Source organism: Punctularia strigosozonata (assembly GCF_000264995.1).
Source record: "Punctularia strigosozonata HHB-11173 SS5 unplaced genomic scaffold PUNSTscaffold_9, whole genome shotgun sequence".
NCBI lineage: Eukaryota > Fungi > Basidiomycota > Agaricomycetes > Corticiales > Punctulariaceae > Punctularia > Punctularia strigosozonata.
The window spans coordinates 1,501,527-1,521,695 of record NW_006767441.1 but is presented as its reverse complement, the minus strand read 5'-3'; the positions used below and the strand labels follow the sequence as shown (position 1 = coordinate 1,521,695).

Genomic DNA, 20,169 nt, shown 5'->3' with positions numbered 1-20,169 from the left:
ACATAATATTCACTTTTGAGATACCAGAGCAAGCTCAGGTAATTGTCAGTTACATCCCTTCGCTCTCGATCCCTCGAGAATGTAAATTATGAGGAAACAAGGGAATAAGCAGCCCTAACCGCAACGCTGCAGCGGAGATCCATCCACATGGCGCGGATTCAGCTGCTGTGTTGCGCAGACCCATCCGGGTCTTTATCCAAGGGTAGTATGAAACCTGTCCCGTCGGCTTGCAAGAGCAGGGCGGACAATCGAGCTCGCTGTCACGGTCGATTCAGAATGGTCCAACCACGATCTCGGTTAGGCTTCGCGAGCTGGCGATCGTCGCGGCTCGAAATCTCGGCCCATCTCTAGCACCCCTTATCAGTCGCTCTTCGTGGAAAAAGAAACCGGACTACAGTGCATATTGGGTGTCTAGATGTATATATGTAAAAGAACATGACATAGCACAATATATGTATCGGAGCGAATAAAATCCGTAGCTGCGGGTCCGCGCATCAATAATGAGGAGGGCATAGCAGTTCGTCTTCTGTAGAGCTCGTCATATGTAGTGACATTTGAAGAAGAGAGGATAAGGGTTCGTGAAACAATGGATGAGTGATATAATGTACAGCGCCCCGTTTGCGTCTGCGTGCGCGCGAGTACATTTCGGTTTATACTTGTGTTTATGCGTGTCATATTCGTCGTCTCTGCGATCGGTTCGTGGTCGACTCCCCAGCGTGATCCCTCGCTATCGCGCGGCGCCCGCTAGAAGAACCTCCTTTTATGCGCCTTTTCCTCCACCGCAACCTTGATGTGGACGTGGTTCGGCTGCACCCCGGGCTCCGAACACGGCACGATGCCCGTCAACCACTCGTCCAGGCCCTCCTCTTCCTCCTCCTCGTCCTCCTCCTCGTCTTCCTCCCTCGACTTCGGGCAGCGACAGCCCTCCTCCCCGCCCGTAGCACCGCACACGTTGCACGCGACGCCGCTCAACGAGCCCAGCAGATCGTCGAGCGTGCACCGCGCGGACGGGTCGATGTGCATCATCCGCCGGATCGCGGGCCGCGACTCACGCGGCAGCAGGCGGAACACCGACTCCGATCCTCCCCCGTGGAAGGTGGCGACGGACGCGCTCGAGTCCACGCGCTTCCGGCGCGGCGCCGTCGGCGTCTTCGACGCGTGCATCGTCGCGCCCGTAGACGTCGAGCCCGCATCGGAGGCCTTCTTCTCCCTCGCGTTCTCCTTCGGCTTCGGCTGTTCCCTGCGCACGACCGGCGATCGCGAGCGCTTGCCGTTGGGCGAGACCGCTTCGTCCTGCTCTTTCTCCTTGTCCGCGACGGGGCTCAGCGGGCCGTGGAAAGTGCTCGCGCGGACGCGAGGGGGCATGACGGGCTTCATCTTCGGCGTCTGCACGTCCTCTCCGTACCACCCCTCGCCCTCCTCGCCCTGCGTCCTCGATATCTGCGCGGGCTCGTCGGTCATGGGCATCATCGAGTAGCCCGCAGCTGGGCTGAGCAGCGGCGACGCGGGCAACGACTCCGTGCTGGCGGCGGGTCGCCCGAATCGGAGTACACTGGGGTCCATCGTCCTGTCCTCGCCGACATTGAGCGACGACGGAGAGTCGCTCGTATGCAGCATCAGCGCGCCACCCGCGCCGCCTATCTCGTCGAGCGACAGCAGCGCCGGGAGTGTCGCGGTCGACTTGCCCGTCGCCGCAGCATGCTGCAGCGAGCGCCGGATACGTTCACGCCGCCGGACTTCGTCGTAGCTCTGCGAGGGACCCTTGCCGTTTGTGTGCGAATGTGGTTGCGGCGGTTGCTGAGGCTCTTGAGGCTCTTTTTGTTGTTGCCCGTGTCCCTCGCTGGAACTCGAGCCACTACTGCTTCCAGAAGAAGAGGAACTCTGGCGCTGCCCCGCTCTCGACTCCTTCGCGTCGCCGTTGACCGGCTCCGGCTGGTCCACGAAGTCCGTGACCTTCACTCCCTCCACTTTCTTTTGCGCCTCCGCCTGTTGCGCCGTCTTCTCTTCTGGCTTGCTTTCGCCCGCTTCTATGCTCTTCTTCTTCCTCCGCTCCTTCTTCGGCTTGGCCAGATCCGGGTGCGCGCTGACAAACGCCCTGAAACTCGCGTCCGTCTTCCGATCCGGGATCGTCCACGGGAACCGCCTCAGCACCATACACATAAAAATGATAGCCACGCTCCACACGTCCGTCTTCCTCGGGTCGTACGGCTTATCCTCCAACACCTCCGGGGCGAGGTACGGGTCGCTGCCGACCACGCCCGTCGCGAGCGTCACGCTATCCGGGTCCGACGAGCCGGGATAGTGGAACAGCGTCGCGGTGCCAAAGTCGATGAGCTTCACGACGTTGTCCGTCGTCATCACGCAGTTGTCCAGCTTGAGGTCGCGGTGCGCGAGCCCGATCGAGTGCAGGTAGTGCACGCCGTCGCAGATCTGGCGGAAGACGCAGTAGATCTCGGGCCGGCACATTTTGCCCGACATCACGACCGAGAATAGGTCGTAAGGCGCGTACTCCATGACCTGCGGCACGAAAATATCCATCGTCAGCGTCATTCGATCTCAATGCATGGCGCGCAGATGATCAGCGATAAAATAAACCCTCACCTCGTAGTAATGCCCGTGATCCTGCACGATATCCACCGTTCTTATCACATTGCGATGCTTGAGCACGCTCCCCACGCAGAACTCGGCCGTCAACTTCTTCTGGTACTCTTTCTCGCTCTCCCCAGGCCTCTTCGGTCTAAACTCCTTCACAGCATAGGTCGCGCCGCCCATCTTCGTCGAGCTCTTGATCAACCTGACGGTGCCGCCCGCGCCGCTGCCGAGGACGCGCCCCCACTTGCCATACTTCTTGCCAATATGAGCGTGCGTGGCATCGTGCAGGGACACGATGGGCGCGTGCGACCCGTCCTTGTCCTTTTCCTTGTGGCCCGAGTTTTTGCGCGACTTGGGCAACGGACGTTGGGACGGCGTCAGCGAATGCGCTTCGGACGGGCCCGTCGTGCTCTCCTCCATCGTGTGCGCGGCGGTAGACGACTCGCTCGCGTCCGTCGCGGTCGAGGTATACGTGTACTGCGTGACGCTCGTGGAGTGCGAGTCGACGCGCCTGACGGTGCCCTGCGTCTGCGTCCCGCTCGCCGTCGACGGATCGGGCGTACCCGGGCGCGGCGGGGAGGGCGTGCCCTGCGCCGAGCGCGGATGCGCCTTCGTCGGGGACGCCTGCCCCGATTTGGTGCTCTCCGCTTCCTTGTCCTTGCGCCGGAAGAAGCGGCCCTTGACGGACCCGTTCGGGTGCGGCAGGTCGGTGTGCTTGTCGAAGTCCTCGCCCCGGCGCTGGTTCGCGGGGAGCTCGTACGGCTCTTCGGGCGGGGAGTGCGCGGCGGTGTTGAGAGGGCGGGTGGAGCCTCCGGACGGCATAGACGAGGAGGCGCCCGATGCGCCTTCCAGGTGGTGGTGATTATTGTGATGGGGAAGGTGGTGGTTCAGGAACCGCTTGAGGTCGTGCAGCGGACCGTGCCCGGGGGCGTGCTTGCCCTTGCCTGGCGGGCTGGCGGGGTTGTTGCCGTTGCCATTTACGGCCGTGGCGGTATTGTTGTTGGGATCGTCAGGCGTCGGCGAGGACGAGCGGATCTGGAAGCTCGGCTTGCGGCTCACGAAGGAGAAGCGCGAGCTGCTGGAGGCCGGCGGGTGCTCGCTGGTGGGCGTGCCGGGCTGCAGCGGGGTGGCCGGCGCGGAGGGCTTGGGCGTGCCGCGGAAGAAAGACGTGCGGCGGTTCCGGGGCGGGGTGCTGTTTGCGGCGCCGTTCTGGATGTGGACGGGGACGTAGATGTAATTGGGAACGCGGAAGATGTAGATGTAGATCGACGAATGAGTTGGGCTGGAGCCGGGCGGTGCGGCGAGGGGAAGCGTACCTGTGAGGCACTGTGGCCATGGGGGGCGAGCATGTCGGTCGAGGGCGACGGCTGCGGCGGGCGATCGGCGACGTCGGTGTCGACGTCGTCGGGGACGACGGGCTGCATGGGCCGCGCGGAGAGCATCGTGGGGGTCGGTGAGGAGGGGCTCGTTGGAGGAGGAGGGAGTTATCCATCAGCGACGGGGGCTCGCGCTCACTGATCCCGCCCGTTGGCCGCATCGGACCGGAGATCTTCGGCACCTTGGCCGCTCAGCTTGCACCCACCCGGCGCCATCGTCATCCCCCCGATCACATCACCCTCCTCCGTCTACCTCCTCCGACGAATAATCTCTTTTGCGACGCCCGTTCACTTTCAGTCGCACTTCGACATAGTATTATTGTTCGACGCGATTTCTCTGCAACAATATCCCGGACTTTGGGCGGCAATAACGCCTCGGGTGTCTCGATGCTGCTGATCCTGGGACCCAGAGGCGCTGACATTCCCCCACAATGACGCTGACTGCCACCTGACCCCAGACTGCGCAATCATCAATGAATACTATTCCTGGGACCATATACACTCTGCTTGCAGGCCTCGCCCATTAAGTATTTCACGTAAATATGCCACCCGCTCATCGTCATTTTATCGTCCATTTGACCCGCTGACCACGCAAAGGAACGTTTTGGGGCTGGTCAACTTGACACGGAACCGGTCACCAACTCGTCTGCACGCAGGGAAAATGCCATGGTACACCGCCGAGGCCCGATCCGAATTCAGAACCCGTTGTAACACGATGCGCCCTCCTTCTCATGGTCCCCGACCAATCAAATTGGTCCAGATGCGACTCCAAGTCGTAAGACCCTCGATACATAGTTCCCTGTTAGTGCAACGCCAAGCAGCTCAAGATGTGAATCAACACACTTCTCGGTGGATTGAAGGGCTCAGCGCCGAGCATTCATACCGTCCGTCAACCACGGCTGTCGTTTACCGGTCTTTGTGTGATCCACACCGAGAAGCACCGCACGTCGCAGGAAAGACCGACCGAAGCGGTTTCGAAGGCGCCAAGAGCTCATATCTCGATGTCCTACCATTCACGATCACTCTCGTCCATCTTTCGTCGTGGTTTCGAGTATGACCATCGTCCTCTATATCAGGTAGCCCAGTAGCATCTCGTAGCGTAGCAAACGTGCACGGCTCGGAAGATATGGACGTTTGGCTCAGCACGCTGACACCGGGTGGCGTTGTAAGGCTTTCCAGCCCGCACTTTCACGCAAGGTTCCCTCCGCTTTCGGCCACAGCTTTGCGTTACATGCCAAGCCGCCAATCCGCCCTCGACTCCTTCCCAGTCTCACCCAAAGTTTCATAAAGTTCATCATCCACCTTACACGCTGCACCACACCTTACACCAATCGCAATACGGGAGCATTGTTGACGATGTATAAGCTGCCGCACCGGGATGCGAATCGGGATCCTCGGCGCGCATCCGGCCTGAGCGGCACGCGACGGCATCGCGGCGCGCCTTATATACTGGATCCATTGGCACGGCTCCCTTCCTGAGGGCCATATGGAGCGGACTCCTGCCGAGCAGCGGACGCTCAAGATAGGGCCAATATGGATATAGAGATGGTTTAGGCCCGCGTTTCGGTTGCGACCCCGGAGCACCGCCAGGTGCCTAGGTTTCATCAACCGCAATCGTTCAGTACGCACAGCATGCATTCCTGTGGAATTGTGGGGGGTTCACAGAATGGTGGAGCTCAAGGTTGAAGCTAAACCACCATTTGAGTAACCGAGATGGCACCCGACGGTCCAGGCTGCCGATGCCCTGTCGAGTTTCCGCCTGGAAAACCGAATCGTCGGTGATTCTGCGATGCTCAACCGCGAGCAGCATATGATATCATTCTGCACAGAAAGCAAGATTATAGCCTACGACTCACATCGCAGCCGTCGTCACGAGTATCCGAAGGCATTAGGCTCAATCCTCGTCCTCCGCGTCCCGTTTCCTCTTCATCTCCCTCGTTACCTTGTGTTGCGCCGCCTCGTGCCTCGCGAGCTCGACAGGCATTTTACTCACAGGACTCTTCGAGATCTCTTGCTTAAGATCGTACCTGCGCCAAACAGTCGTCAATACGATGCTCCTATCCTTAATGGACACATGCGACAACATGCTGAGCGGGTATACACCCGAACAAGGGGGGCGGGAGCCCCATGAGAAGGTAATGCAGGAGCATGGCCAACGAGTGAAAGAAAAGGCGGTGATAAGGGAAATGACGTACATAACCTCGGCATCCTCATTGGTCAGGAACGTGATCGCCGTGCCTTGCTTGCCCGCACGTCCAGTACGACCTGTCGAAAATGAAAGTGAGCGTCCGTCGCAACGATACTTGAGCGTAAGTTGGTCGTGCATATCAATAGTAAATCCTTGTACGCGTAGAAGACCTTGACGGATAGACGTCTAGGGCATGGAGCCCCGAGACCGGATGTAAAAGAAAGAAAGCCAAAGGCACGGCTAACAGGAGCACGGAGAAGAGAAAGAGAGTTTCGAAAATCGAATGCTGAGCCGGGGACCGATGGCTCCGGCAACCGCGCGGCGAGAAGGTGAAGAAGGGATTAGGGTACGAATAGCAAGGCTGCACGACGGTCGTGGGTAACGCGCGTCGCGAACACCCCGCCGGACACCGGGAGGTCTCGGGGTACACAACGTATGAAGGGAACGCTGAACTGCAGCGACGGAACGACAAGGAAGAAAGGCGTGCACAACCGGCTGTCAGGTCCCGGCGCAAAACGCACACGGCAGAGAGCAAGAGAGGAAAATAAGATGCAAAAAGGGAACTCACCAATACGATGAACGTATGCTTCGATAGTGTTGGCCATCTGGTAGTTGATGACGAGCGTGACATCGGGCACGTCGATACCACGACCAGCCAAGTCCGTGGCGACTAGGATGTCGGCGTGACCGTCACGTAGTGATTGCAGCGCCGCCTCTCGCTGTTCTTGGTTCTTGCCGGAATGTAGGGTTGCCGCGCTCCACTAGGGTGACGAATAAGCAAACAAAACAATAGCCGGTAAGAAAGGACTTACGCCAGCGCGTTGGAGGTCTTTCGCCACCATGTCCGCCGTCTTCTTCTGGTTGACGAATACGATGATCGGTGGCGCATACTGGTTGCTGTTGAGAATCTCCAGCATCTTCTGCTTCTTCTTTTCGTCTCCGCTGACAAATTCGACCCGCTGCTCAACCGTATCCACGGCTCTACCGGCCTCACCAATCGTCACCACCGCGGGCTTCCTGAGGTATTTCTTCGCGATTCGCTCGACAGGCGGCGGCATCGTGGCACTGAATAACGTCGTTACCCGAGTCCTACCCTTCGTCACAACAACGTTGGTCCCGCCCTCTTCATCGACCTCCATCGCGGTCGTGGACTCCTCGCCGGCCATGGCTTCGGAGGGCAGTTTGTCGAGGATGAATAAGAGGTCGGCTTCGAAACCCAGGTTCACCATGCGGTCGGCTTCGTCCATGACGACGTAGCGGCATTGGGAAAGGACGAGAACATGGCGTTCAAGAACGTCCTTCAGACGACCGGGCGTGGCGATGATGATTTCTGCTCCTTCCCGGAGGTTGAACTGTTGCTCTTCGACTGCACGCTACGGAAAACAGAACAATGAGAGATTAGTGATCCAAGCGGATGCATCTCCGCACGATGCACTTACACCTCCGACAATCGAGACACATTTGTACCCGAGTGGTGTGGCAAATTTGCGGGCCTCCGACTCGATCTGTTGCGCCAACTCGCGCGTCGGCGCCATAATCAACGCATAAGGACCCAGATGCCGGTTTTCTTCGGTGAATGCAGGTAGCTTGGATATGAATGCGAGCATAGGGATAACAAACGCCGCGGTCTTTCCGGAGCCTTTGATGAACCATGAGTGCTATCAATAAGATGATATTGTGACGCTGCACTCACCAGTCTCAGCAATGCCAATAACATCGCGGTTCTGCAGACCAATAGGAATAGCCTGCCGTTGGATAGGTGACGGTTCCTTGTAACCGATCGAATCGACGATTTCCAGTATTTGAGCTGGTATATCTGATTCCTCCCATGACCGGAGCGGGTGCGGGATTTGACCACCTCTCGCGGCGATGCTGAAGTCCTCCCGGAAGATACGCCAATCACGCTCTCTCATCTCCTCCAGCTTCTTCTCTGACCAATGCCTCTCGTCCGCCGCGCCTTTCGCCGCCCTCCTCCTCTCCAGCGCATCCGCACTCGCATCCACCTTGCCGTTTGTGCCCGCCCCGGCGCCCGTCCCTCCGCCGTCGTCCATACCGGCAAGGTGTCCCCTCCCAAACATGACCCCAGCACGATTCTGCAGCTCTAGGGGTTGCGGACCAGAAGCCGACAAGGTGTCGTCGCCCTCATCCCAGTCGAAAACGAATTTGCGGTCGTTCATCTTGCGAATCTTCCGCTTCTTCTTGTCGACGCCGAGGTAACGCGACCGTATAGCGCTAATTTCGGATTCCGTCATGGAAGGCGTATATTCTTCGTTGCCATTGCCATTCGAGCCACCAGGGACCGGGGAGTGGGTAGAAGAGGACGGTGCAGAGGAGTCAGATGGCTTGCCGCTTCGGTCGGCACGAGGCCCCGTAGGTACACCTTGATATTTGCGCTCATCCTGAGCTGCAGGTGGAGGTGGAGGTGGGCGTCTGCTATCTCGTCGATCATCACGCCGGCCATACCTGTCGTCTCTGTCCCGGCCGTGGCGGTCGCGGTCGCGGTCGCGATCACGGTCCTCGTCTGTATAGTACAAGCAGTGATGAGAATCATGGCCGTCACCGGAGAGAAATATCCAGAACGCACATCGCCCACCGTTCCCGCTGCCATACCTCGATCCATACTCCCTGTCTCTTTCCCGCCTGCGCAGCTCCTCCGCCTCACGCTCGAGTGCTTCGCGCTGCCGTCGCGCCTGCTCCTCCCTTTCCTTTTCTTCCTTAATCTCCTGGGCACGTTTGGCTATCGCGAGTTTGGCACGTTCCTCTTTCGATAGGAATTTTGGCTATGTTGCGTAGACGCGACATGAGCTTGAGCAATCGTGGAAGGAGGGAACGTACCTTTGCCGCAGCTTCTTTCTCCGCCTTCTGCTTTTCTAGCAAGCTCTCGATAGAAAGCGGTTGTCCTCTCGTCGCCATGAGTCCAAGCAGATCCGATGTCGAGTTGAGCAGGGAGAGAGTCACGGTCACCCCGGCCCAAACGGCAGCTATACTGTGGCTGTGCTATTTCCTTGCTCTCTCAAAGCCATCCCCCTGAGCCGTAGCTTGGGCTCTTCGTGTTACTACTCTAATCAAGAGCCGAAGCTATGAGCTCCGTACAGGACAGCGCTGATTCTTTTGACTTCTCTCGCTATCAGTCCCCTCGTCCCGAAACCCCCGAGCCGGACTCGCGTCAGGGACGTCGCAATGCGCAAGACGTGCAATTGCTAGATGAAGATGGAGCGATCTCCGAACAGGTGCGCGGTTACGATTTATTATGAAAGTATCAGAAATGATTGATCAAACCCTTCGCAGCTTGAACAGTGTCTCAAACACATTTTCGCGAAATACTGCACCCCGCCCTGTCCGTTCGCTAACGACAGCCACCGGGATTCAATTCTCCTTACGCCACCTGATGGCGCAGTGCTCAATCGGGAAGGTAAGAAGATCTTTTACTGCGAAATGAGGTCGAGCACTCAACTGTCCGTGCGCTAGGCTTAGATGCATGGGCACGGGATACAAACGGACAACCGTTTTCTCAGGAGACAATAGACGAACTGACGGAATTTCTTGATGTAACTGACGACGGACAACTCACGTACGTTGTCAGCAATCATGTTTAAACATCCATTGTTGTTCACACCGGAACATTAACGCCAGGTATAAGGGTTTTCTGCAAATATATCAATTGCAGACCGAAAATGACGAAGAGGAGACGTGGCGAGATCTAGTAAGCAACCGTGGTCTATTGCGTTTATACTAGCCCTCATGATTTCGTTCAGTCGAGTCACGGATTCGACCGCCGACTGCGACTAGTCGCCACGCGGCGTGAGGATATGGAGTAATCATCGCATCCATCCAGGAGACAAACACCTTCACCTGCACTCCATAACAAATCTGATCCTTCCGCAGCATGCTTTCATGATCTCCCCCAGCATCACATCCCTCGCTCTTCCGCGTTACCTTCCACTCATCGCACCTTTCCCCTATTGGGAGTATACTCTCAGGGTCACATAGCCGCATGTACGCTCCCAAAATGCCACTCCAGCAGGGACAGGAACCTGCCAACGCTCGATCAGCGCCAAAGATATTTATGTGTATGAATGCCTGAACTCGTCGTTCATCTTCGAGTATGAATGTGGGAGGTGTATCATTCCCACAATTTATTACGAGTACTGCGTTATCCTGCAGAAATTCCTGCAAGAGCTGACCGAGACCAGGCGACAACAGACGAGCTCTTGGGTGGAAGTGTTAACGTTTGAACCAGTGGTTGAACCAGTGCATCACACAGACGCGATCACGAGCCGTGCCTCCGTGTATAACGCGTTATGACGTATGACGTATGTGAAGTCTACAGCGGAGTCGCTTGCGCTTTCAACCATCCGACCCTCTAACCCACAAACCCTTGTCGTCCAAACGCTCATCACCCATCGGATTTACCATCCGGACAAGTCGCCAATATGCAAGCTTACGCTATGAGGCGCCTATGCGCCGCGCATCCGCGACTCGGACAACGTGCTCCGCAACTCGCCTCCAGACCCGTCTGCTCACGTCTCGCTACCAACTCCTCGTTCGCGCAGGCGTCAGCGCGGAGGCAACTCTCCTCATCTCATGGTCTATCCGTTCTGAAGTCGCAGGCTCGATCTGGGCCACACCCAGGACGCGCCAACTCTTCCTGGCTCAAGGGAGCTACCGTCGTCGGAGTTGGTCTCGGCGTGTCCGCGCTTCAGCTATCCCAGCCATTGCATTGCGAACGTACGCCTGTTCATACCTCAATGGGTGCAAAGTCTCACGTTCATACCCGATGTTCATATTTTTTCATCCGCGGCAGCCCCTCCACCGGCAGCCCCTCTTCCTCCCCCGCCGCAGTCGAGCGTGAACGTGTACGAGCTCTCGTTTGGCACCGTCTGCGGCGTCTGTGCGGGGGTGTTCATCAAGAAAGGCGCGAAAGCGCTCGCGTTCGTTCTCGGAGGCGTATTCGTCCTCTTACAGGTTCACGTCGTTTCTTCGATTGCATGTGAACGCGATCGGGGGCTGACAAAGCGCTCGGTTGGCTATAGTACATGGGCTCGCGATCCGTAGTTAAGGTAGACTGGAGCGCCATGGGAAGCCGCTTCGAGAACCTGTTCTACACGACCGATCCCGCCACGGGAACCAAGTAAGCTCCCTTTCCCCTCCAGCGTCCCCTAATAGTTGCTGTCCGCGAACGTGTCGCTCAACATGGGATTTAGGAGGGCGCCCAACGTGATCTCTTTATACCGCTGGCTGGTCGATTTCCTCACCGCCAACTTCCAACAGCGTGCCAGCTTCGTCGCCGGCCTGGCTCTCGGTCTCAGGATTGGTTGAGAAGAAAGAAGATGGCCGCGGTACATATCCTGAGAGCGCCGCCGCGGGCGAAGGCTGTCGGGTCTGGCCGAAATCGGACGTGGACTTGACACTGTCTATCAGAGACGCGGGAGCGGCGGATCCATACTGCGGGAGAAGGCGAATAAGGCGATATTTGTTCGTGCACCAGAAGCCATCCGAACCCTCCACGCTGTCCGTCCGACGCGCACCGTCGCTTGCGCAGAATCCGATGTATTATACATCCGATCTCGTCTATGGATACAGTTTTTTGTGCGTCTGTGGTGTGGGTGGTAGCATGACTGCAGAACATTACGAGTGAAGAAAGGTCCGTGCATGCGTAGCAGCATGTCGTAGACGAGGGTGCGATCACTCCTGTTAGGTAGTATGTATGTATGGGAAAGATATCGTATGCGAACCGATACGGGATGAAGTGCGAGCCATCTACTATAATGGGGGGGACCTATCGAGAAGCACCAAGTGCATACGGTGGTATATAAAAAATGCCGGGTCTTCCAAGAAAGGCAAGTTAAGGTGGGGAATATATATAACGCTCCGTTCGGTACATGGGCCTCGCAGACGAAACCCATCGAGATAATTAACGATCAGCGCCGCTGGAAGGCGGTGAATCCCATCTTCTTGTGAGCGGCACTGGTCCCAATCCACGTATAGGCGAGGACTACCGCTGAACGGCAAGGGCATCTTCAGCGGAGGCGTCGGAGTACATCGTTTCGGCGGCGAGAACGACCTCTCGGGCCCCGCGGCACCTTGGTCGTGCGACACACCGACGTTAGCGCTGCTGCTGGAAGCTCGAGGGGACTGCGTATAGCCGCTTTTTGGCCGGCCCGTGAAAAGAAGTTGTTCACCGCAGACTGCGTGGGAACGTGAGCAAAGCCGGGCTACGCATCTGCAGCTGACGTCACCGACGGGGTGGGCGGCGGGCGGGAGAAGGTGGCGAGGTCGCTCGGAACCGGGTTCCGCGGCCGATCCCAGTGCACGGAGACGTAAGACTGCACCTCTTTGCTCTCGTCGTGCGCGACGCGGACGAGGATGTCCATGATATGCGATGGCATTTTGGAGGCGTCGGAGAAGAAACGATCTGAGGGAGAGTCATGTTTTTTTTTTCGGTCGTCAGTCAACTGTGCCACCACAAGGAGCGGAACGCGCCGCGTGTTTCTCTTTCTTACCGCAAATGATCCCCAATAAGCGCGCCACACCGATGCGGACGTTGGTGATCTGGTCATCTGCCAGCTGACCGATGAGCTTCCAGAAGTGACTGTCGGCCAGAGTCGACTCGCCGCCCGGCGCAAGTACCAACGCCTGCCTGCAAGCAACAAACCTAGGAAAGGGAATCCAACACATCAGATCCCCAGACCAGAAGCATGGGTGTCTAGAACATCAACATACGTCATCCGGTACCGGTAGGACGGCGCACGGGCAAGCCGGTTGATATCTTCATGGATGTCACGTATAACGGTCGGCCGGTTACCAAACGCCACGCAAAACTTGGGAACCTGGTAAATATACGTGATTCGTCAGATTGTCCGAACGGATTGGGGGGAGAGCGTCGCCGGGGCGGGCGTACCATATTGATAGCGGCCTGCCGGACGGCGGCCACCGAATCCTGCAGCGCCTTCAACAACAGCGACCGCAATATGCCAGGTTTCTCGCCCATCAGCGGCACGAGCTCGTCGAGCGATCCGGCGACGGTCTCGCGTTCCCGCCATCCTCGGAGGTTATCGACCCATATCCGCTGGAGCGAGACCAGCAAATCCGCCCGTTCCGTGGGCCCTAGCGATTGCGCCAGCGTCCCCAAGCACTCCACCGCCCTCAGGCGCAGATCAGCCTCTTCGCTCCGGACCGCTTCGAACCACATCGGCAGGACGTCCCGCCGAGCGTTCTCCGGACCGACGATCTTCGCAATTTCTCCCGCGCTGGCGGCGAGCGATCGGCGGACCTTGACGACCTCGCTCCTCGCCAGAGTCGCGTAGAAATCGCGCAGTTCGTGCCACCGGTCCCTTCCCAGGGTCAGCGTAACGGCCGGAAAGTTGAACGCGCATATCAGAGGCCTCGCCGGATCGTCGAAAAACGCCGTGCCCGATCCCGCAAACGGGGACGTCGGGTCCGACGGCGGCGCCTGCGGCTGGGGCGAGAGTCCGAGCGACCGTATCCGGTTCTTCCAAAACTCTCGATCTTCCGGCCTCCCGAGAAACAACCGCAAGAGGTCGTACGGCGGTCCACCGGGATCGTCGCGAAAAGAGTGTATCACTTCGCCCAGCGCCTCCAGAACGCCCGACTGCACCGCGGGTGCCGGGTCGGCCGACAGCGAAAAGACGATGCCCATCGCGAGGCTCCTTCGTTCCCTGGGCTGCAACCGGGACAATATGGCGGGGAACGCGAACAGCGCGGAATGGCGCACATGCCACGTCGGATCGTGACAGAGCGCCTCGAACAAAGGCAACTGTATACCGTGCACACAAGATCAGGACGAAAAACGTCTCCTCCGATGACATGCGAATAGACTTACCAATGACCCGGTGACGATCTCGAACGGGACGACCTTCGCCAAAGCTCCCAATGCAAAAGAGGCCTCGCGTCTCACCCAGTACACCGGATCTCGTCCCGCCCTCGTCACCTCGCCCACAAACTCCGCCCTCGCGTCGTCGTCCACGGACCCTGTTAAAGCCGTAACCCTCGGTCACCACAACCCGCACCAACCGCACAAGATCCGGGCAGCTAATCACTCACCGCTGGCTGTCACAGCCGCCATCAAGCTCATGCTCGACAACCGGCCCATCGCCGCCTGTTCGCTCGCATCGTCCGGATCCTCCGACGGCGTCATCCTCACGTCCGCAGGCGACCCGCCGCGGGCCTGCCCGGTCATCGCAGGGTCCGTATCCGTAACCACCGTCGTCGGTATACCCTGCGCTCGTTCCCCACCAACCCCCTGCGCATTCCGCGCAAGCGTGGGGGATCCCGGGGCGGAGCGCGACGCGGGGGTAGAGGCGGCGGGAGCGGCGGGCACGTCGGGAAAGTACGGATTCGTCTGCGGTTGCGTTTGCAGAGCGGGGCCGCGAGCGTCGCTATGCGAGGACGACGGGCGATCGGACACGTCGAGCCTCGCCATGCCGACCACGACGCTCTCCAGCAGCTCCTGCCTAAACAGATGCCTTTCCTCCTCGCCAAACAGACCCGGCTCCACCTCGCCCTCGTCCGCTTTGCGGATTTCGCTGAGGAGCTCGACGACGGCCCGTCGGGAGGAGGTAGCCACGGCGGGGCTGGGGCAGAGGAGCAGGGTGCCCAGGATGGGCGTGAAGGCCTGCACCGGCAACAGCGTCGGATTCTCCGTGCCCTCCCCTGGCTCGTAATCCACCACTTGACAATGCTAACAAAAGCGACGTGCGATAAATATCAGTTTAAAGAAACGTATGCGTGATAATACGTGAAGCAGGGGAGACGTTTACCGTGAGGAACCACCACGCGATCCGGACCAATTCGGCGGCCAGAGCCTCCTTCACCGCGTCCTCTGCGAGTTCTATGTAGCTCATGTAGCGGGTTCATGCGAATGGGAGGGACAATCACCTTCGTCCATAGCCAGACTGCTGACTAACGGCAGCACATAATCGACGGCTTCCGTCGGCGTCACGTCGTCCAGAAAATCCGGCAGAGAATGCACGATAAAGACCCTGTATTTCTCACGACGTTAGAGCCATATACGTGAAAATGGGACCGAGACAGATCGTATACAGTGGAAAAACCGTAGTTTTTTTTATAGATTTCGGCATGCGCCGGCACGGGGGAGGGGGTATCGAGAAGAAAAAAAAGTTGGTCCGAGGACCGTGGTGCTAACGTACCGATGAAACGTCGCCTCGCTCCTGGAAAAGAGCCATATCTTCTCGAGCGTGTTCAGCGTGTCGTCGTCGTACATATCAAAGTCGGCCGGCGGATTCGCCGCGGCGGCGGCGTCCGCGTTCGGAAACGGATAGGCGTCTAACGGGGGCTCCGTCGACGCGCCCATCGCCTGTTCTTCCGGGGTCGACGGCGCCGTCGCGTATTCTCCGAGCCCCGGGGAAAGCATCGCTTCTCGATAGGCCGAGAGAGGCGCCGGGCCGGGGGAGAACGGCGAAGAACTCGATCTATTATTAGGTTGGTGCTGTGACGGGGCGGAGGAGGAGGAGGAGGTAGTGGTAGTGGTAGAGGCGGGGGCGCCTGGAGAATACGACGAGAGGGGAGAGGCGGGCCCGGGGCCGGTATCGGGCGTCAGAGGGTACGTCCCCGGTATCTGCAGAAGCGGGGAGGCGGGCGGCTGGCCGGTGGCAAAGCTGCCTTCAGAAAAACGCGGGGCGCCCAGCGGACCGCGCGAGGGCGAGCCGGAGCGGTAGGCCCCGGGCATAAGCAGCGGCGATGCGCCCGGGGTGAGGGTCGAGGACAGGGTCAGGCCGTGCTGGAAAGACGCCTCTGGGAGCCGCGGCGGGGACGTCGGCGACGACGGGGGTTGGCCGGCAGCGTCGGGGCTGCCGTGCGGCGATCTTCTACGAAGGAAGAGGGAAGACACTGACGGTCCCATCCGGGAGAGCTTGAGCATGCGAAAATACCAAGACAGAGAAAGAGCGGGAAGGGTGAGAGCGAGACACGTACTTCTGTCTCTCTTGACGCTTTCTAGCCGCGCGCACGCGTGAACTCATCCAGGAAGAGGTATTTCGTGCCGCCGCGCGAGTGGATCTCCGGCCTCGGAGATGAGCTAGCTTGTTGTCTATGACGCAGCACCTCTGCAGTGTGGGTGCGCGAGACGGTCAAGAGGTGACTGGCTCCAAGCGAGGTGCGAGGCGAGGGAGCGAGGAAATGGGAATGAACAGGCGCGCACGGACCGCGCGGCGAGCAGCAGATTACGTCGATCGCCGTCCGGAGGGGGGACACGCACACGAGGGCGAGCTCGACGAGAGACGACGACGCGGTGAGGAACGAGAGAAAATGTGTTCGGAAGAGCAAACGAACGCGCGCACGGCACCGCTGAGCAGGAGGGGGACGGGGTCGAGGGACAAGGCGAAGGGAATTGGCGCGGCGCTTCAACGGAGCAAGGGCAGGCGTTCCCGGACACCACGCCCAACAAAATGATTGTGCGAGCGCGACGGAGGAGGGTTGTGTGTGCTGATGTCGTCCATGGGGGGCTGAGAGCGTCTAGACGGGGGCCACTGATTTGGCCCATTTTCGGTGATGTCATCGCCTCCGCCAAACAAACCTGCGTCATCATCCCCCTTCGCCTTCCTCTTCTGTGCCGCCGGGCTGCCTCATTGGGCCCAATGACAGAAGCTTGCGTCCCGGCATCCGGCCGGCGCGGGGATATCAGAGTCTGGCGAGTCTATTCCGAGTTACACGTTGGGCGGGTCTAATGGCTACGTGGGCCTGAGTCTAACTATGTATAATTGCTACCACTGGTCTACAGCTCTCCACGGACCGCCTTGTCGAGGTTCTCCGCAAAGTAACGGATGTTCTTGCTGTTCAGGCCTGCCATCGACTGCACGATGAAACGTCAAATTCATCAGCCCCGGCTCCAAGCCGAACAACAAGCAAGAAACGCACGATACGGCCGTTGGGCGTCAGATAGATATGCGCGCGTTCCGTGAGAGCCTTGGACTGATCAGGGCTGATGCCGGTGAAACTATCATGCAATCATCACATCAGCTCAAACTCGTAGATGTTTGAAGAGAGAAAGAGAGAGAGGCTGAAACCCAGCGCTGGCGGGTTGACACGAACCTGAACATCCCAATCTGATTAATGATGTGGTCCCAGTTACCAGGCGTCTTCAGCTCCTCCGTCAACAGCCTGTGGAGCTGCCGGCGCATGTCGATGATGCGCCCCGCCATCGTCTTGATGTCGCGCTTCCACTCTTCAAACAGCTCCGGGTCGTTCATGATCAGCGCCATCTGCCATCCATCAGTCATCCCATGCGGAGAGGAGCGCCAAGGGGTTGTTGCACGTACGATGCGAGCCCCATGTGACGGGGGGTTGCTAATCTCGCTACGCTGCAGCACGGACAGCTGGCTCTTCACGCGGTCTGCCGCCTCCTTGGTCGGACCCACGACGTGCAGCGCGCCGACCCGTTCGCCGTACAACCCGGCGTTCTTCGCGAAGCTCTGTTTTCGATGGAGTACAATTCAGGTGGCGTTCCCGTTCTCGCTCGATCGCCGAGATATAAAATAAGAAAAAACCCACCTGGCACACGAGCAGCGGCACGCCGCGCTGAACGAAATACCTCACCGCCGACGCGTCCCTATCCAAATCCCCGCTCGCGAACCCCTGGTACGCGCAGTCGAAAAACGCGTAATGCTTCTTCTCCAATATCACGTCCGCGATCGTCTTCCACTGCTCCGCCGTAGGATCCACGCCCGTCGGGTTATGCGCGCACGCGTGCAACAGGAACACCGAGCGCGCCGGCGCCGATCGCAAGCTGCCCACGAAGCCGTCAAAGTCGAGCCCGATCGTCTTCGGGTCGTAGTACGGGTACTCGACCGGCTCGACGCCCACGTTGCGGAAGATCTGGAAGTGGTTGACTGTCGAAAACGAAAACGATGCACGGTTTTATTTTATTTTTCAGCAACTGCCCCGTCCCTGCGTGAATGGGATATAAGATACGAACCCCACGTCGGATTGCTCAGGTAAACGCGCTTGGGGCCGTCCCAGTGGTAGAACCGGCTGAGGAAGAGCGCGCCGAGATGGTTCGCGCCCGTCCCGGAGATGGTCTGCACGCTGCTCACCCGGCCTTCCGCGATGGCCGGCGAGTCCGCGCCGAGGATGAGCTTGGCAGCCGCAGACGTGAATTCGGGGAGACCGGTGATCGGGAGGTACTCGTGGTCGAGCGTAGGATCGTTCACGAGCAGTTGCGTAGCCTGGCGGGTGTTTCTCATCAACGCCCCCCTTTAATGTAAAAACGCCGATACGGCGTTTTCAGCGTGAATGGGACAAACGACGCACCTTCTTCACGACGGGGAGCACCCACGGCTTGTTATCGTCATCTCGGTACGCTCCAACGCCCAAGTTGACCTTCTGCGGGAACGGATCCGACTTGTACGCCGCGGTCAGCTTGAAGATGCTGCACAAGCACCAACGCCAAGGGTCGTGTGAGTCATGACGGTATTCCTATAACGAATCGTAAACTGCGTACCTGTCCGGCGGCGCGAGGGGGACTTCATTCCAGGTTTCTGCCAACATCGTACGCGTTCAACGATGGTGTCGCAACACAAAGCAATCGCGAAATCGGACGAGCAAGACCGACACCGACCTGCTGACTCGGCCATCGGAGTGGATACGTGCTTCAGCACCTGTTTCAATCTGTCGGCCATCGCAGACCAAGGAACGCAAAACAACTCAGGAATGTGGGTACCAAGCGGGCGCCAACACCGGTTATTCACCTTCAAATAGTCAACAACCGTGAATCACGATCCTCCCCGAGATTCGTTGCTGTTGATCCTGCCTCAGGCGAAGTGCGGGGGGATGATATTTTCCACGTGATTTACCTGTGGCCCGACGACCAACCAGTGAGGAGGCTCGCAAAAGAGAAGGGTAATACGGGGGGTGGATTGCGATCGTTTGGCGATCTATGGGGTTTTATCGACAAGCGGCTTTTGAGGTCCATGTCCCCAGCTCGCCCCTTGGCAACGTTCTGGAGTCTGGGTCAGGCGCGACCCCGCACGGTGTTCCCTGTGACCCCGCTGCGCCCGAGCGGCATTACGCGGGTGACCTGCACCGCATCCACCGCTCAAGCGCCACGTTCCGGAGGTGAACGGAACAGCTCGCAGCCGCGCATTGGCGGCACGCAAGCAGCATGTCGGTATACGTGGTCAAGCCGAGGATGTTCCTTGGATATACATGGCAACATTGCTCAAATCCGACGGAATCCATATACACAAAGCGCTGTGGCTTCGATTATAATATAACAAGCTCTACGGAGTATGTATCCGACATAATACCCAAACGGGAGGGGGATGGCGTGCAGGTATAGTGGTAATGCGTCCGTGATGTACTGAAGCGCGGGGAGAGGAGGCGGAGTGTATGAATGTGATAGATGGGGGGAATGGAATAAATCGTGACGGGGGTATGTGGACATGGGAGGGATAGGGGGAGAAAGGCGGCAGCATCCGTCCCGTCTCATGCGACGCCCATCTTGGACGCCACTGTCCTCTCCGACTCGAGCTTCAGCTTATTCTTCTCAAACGCCTGCTGACGGCAGCTCTCCAGGTTGTTGCAGGCATGGTGTTCAGGCAGTCGATGCTGTCCACGAGGCATCCGTCAGCGGAAGTCCCGGGAACCCGCACACGATCAAGATACTACTCACTGTTCCGCAGAACTCCATGCGACAGTGTGGGCATTGCCCTACGATGCGGAGGACGGCCGAGTTGCAAGGGGTTTCGCCCTGGAGCTGGCAGCGCTTCTTGGCAGGCATGATGTGTCTGGGATAGGCTACCGTCGGTGAGAACAGGGTCCACAACCAAGACACACACAGCAGACAGATACTTACCGACGGAGGAGGGAAGTAGAACGGGGGAGTGTGAAGCTCAAGTCTGAGAGGGCAGTGGGTGAAGATGACTGAGACGAGCACACCCCAACAGCTGCTTTAAGGGAGGGATAGGAGGACGCGTAAGCGGAGGGATCGAGATCCACTTCCCGACGGTTGCACCGGATTAGCGCGCCTCACGTGGG

General features: G+C 58.7%; 7 protein-coding genes across 7 annotated transcripts; 2 read left to right on the top strand and 5 right to left on the bottom strand.

Annotated features, from left to right (window-relative positions):
• Positions 1–2,124: 2,124 nt before the first annotated feature.
• Positions 2,125–3,012, bottom strand: PUNSTDRAFT_70953 (Pkinase-domain-containing protein; the record flags this gene model as incomplete). The annotated part of the gene is made up of 2 exons (XM_007385713.1): positions 2,125–2,517; positions 2,602–3,012. Coding segments are annotated over 2 exons (804 nt in total), but the record flags the coding sequence as incomplete, so codon positions are not given.
• Positions 3,013–5,754: 2,742 nt separating this feature from the next.
• On the bottom strand, positions 5,755–9,069 carry PUNSTDRAFT_105254 (P-loop containing nucleoside triphosphate hydrolase protein; the record flags this gene model as incomplete). Its single annotated transcript, XM_007385712.1, has 8 exons — positions 5,755–5,995; positions 6,164–6,233; positions 6,725–6,917; positions 6,969–7,529; positions 7,596–7,795; positions 7,850–8,677; positions 8,741–8,936; positions 8,992–9,069. The coding sequence occupies 8 exons, from the start codon at positions 9,067–9,069 to the stop codon at positions 5,863–5,865; spliced, it is 2,259 nt and encodes a 752-aa protein (XP_007385774.1). The 3' UTR covers positions 5,755–5,862.
• Positions 9,070–9,236: 167 nt separating this feature from the next.
• Positions 9,237–9,974, top strand: PUNSTDRAFT_136160 (uncharacterized protein; the record flags this gene model as incomplete). The annotated part of the gene is made up of 5 exons (XM_007385711.1): positions 9,237–9,386; positions 9,445–9,568; positions 9,625–9,727; positions 9,790–9,859; positions 9,912–9,974. 5 exons carry the CDS (start codon positions 9,237–9,239, stop codon positions 9,972–9,974), a joined length of 510 nt encoding a protein of 169 aa, XP_007385773.1.
• Positions 9,975–10,604: 630 nt separating this feature from the next.
• On the top strand, positions 10,605–11,475 carry PUNSTDRAFT_136159 (uncharacterized protein; the record flags this gene model as incomplete). The annotated part of the gene is made up of 4 exons (XM_007385710.1): positions 10,605–10,884; positions 10,961–11,121; positions 11,190–11,287; positions 11,361–11,475. 4 exons carry the CDS (start codon positions 10,605–10,607, stop codon positions 11,473–11,475), a joined length of 654 nt encoding a protein of 217 aa, XP_007385772.1.
• An 896-nt stretch (positions 11,476–12,371) lies between these two features.
• PUNSTDRAFT_70587 (ARM repeat-containing protein) lies at positions 12,372–15,400 on the bottom strand (the record flags this gene model as incomplete). The annotated part of the gene is made up of 9 exons (XM_007385709.1): positions 12,372–12,571; positions 12,660–12,811; positions 12,880–12,986; positions 13,058–13,933; positions 14,000–14,148; positions 14,221–14,857; positions 14,937–14,998; positions 15,055–15,158; positions 15,327–15,400. The coding sequence occupies 9 exons, from the start codon at positions 15,398–15,400 to the stop codon at positions 12,372–12,374; spliced, it is 2,361 nt and encodes a 786-aa protein (XP_007385771.1).
• Positions 15,401–16,806: 1,406 nt separating this feature from the next.
• On the bottom strand, positions 16,807–19,048 carry PUNSTDRAFT_89826 (aspartate aminotransferase). The gene is made up of 10 exons (XM_007385708.1): positions 18,882–19,048; positions 18,752–18,801; positions 18,635–18,671; positions 18,445–18,562; positions 18,110–18,359; positions 17,686–18,023; positions 17,454–17,606; positions 17,227–17,396; positions 17,053–17,131; positions 16,807–16,987 (listed from the first exon to the last, which is right to left on the bottom strand). The coding sequence occupies exons 2-10, from the start codon at positions 18,765–18,767 to the stop codon at positions 16,910–16,912; spliced, it is 1,239 nt and encodes a 412-aa protein (XP_007385770.1). The 5' UTR covers positions 18,768–18,801; positions 18,882–19,048; the 3' UTR covers positions 16,807–16,909.
• A 402-nt stretch (positions 19,049–19,450) lies between these two features.
• PUNSTDRAFT_121578 (nuclear protein) lies at positions 19,451–20,138 on the bottom strand. The gene is made up of 3 exons (XM_007385707.1): positions 19,988–20,138; positions 19,805–19,929; positions 19,451–19,740 (listed from the first exon to the last, which is right to left on the bottom strand). The coding sequence occupies exons 2-3, from the start codon at positions 19,910–19,912 to the stop codon at positions 19,618–19,620; spliced, it is 231 nt and encodes a 76-aa protein (XP_007385769.1). The 5' UTR covers positions 19,913–19,929; positions 19,988–20,138; the 3' UTR covers positions 19,451–19,617.
• Between the last annotated feature and the right edge of the window lie 31 nt (positions 20,139–20,169).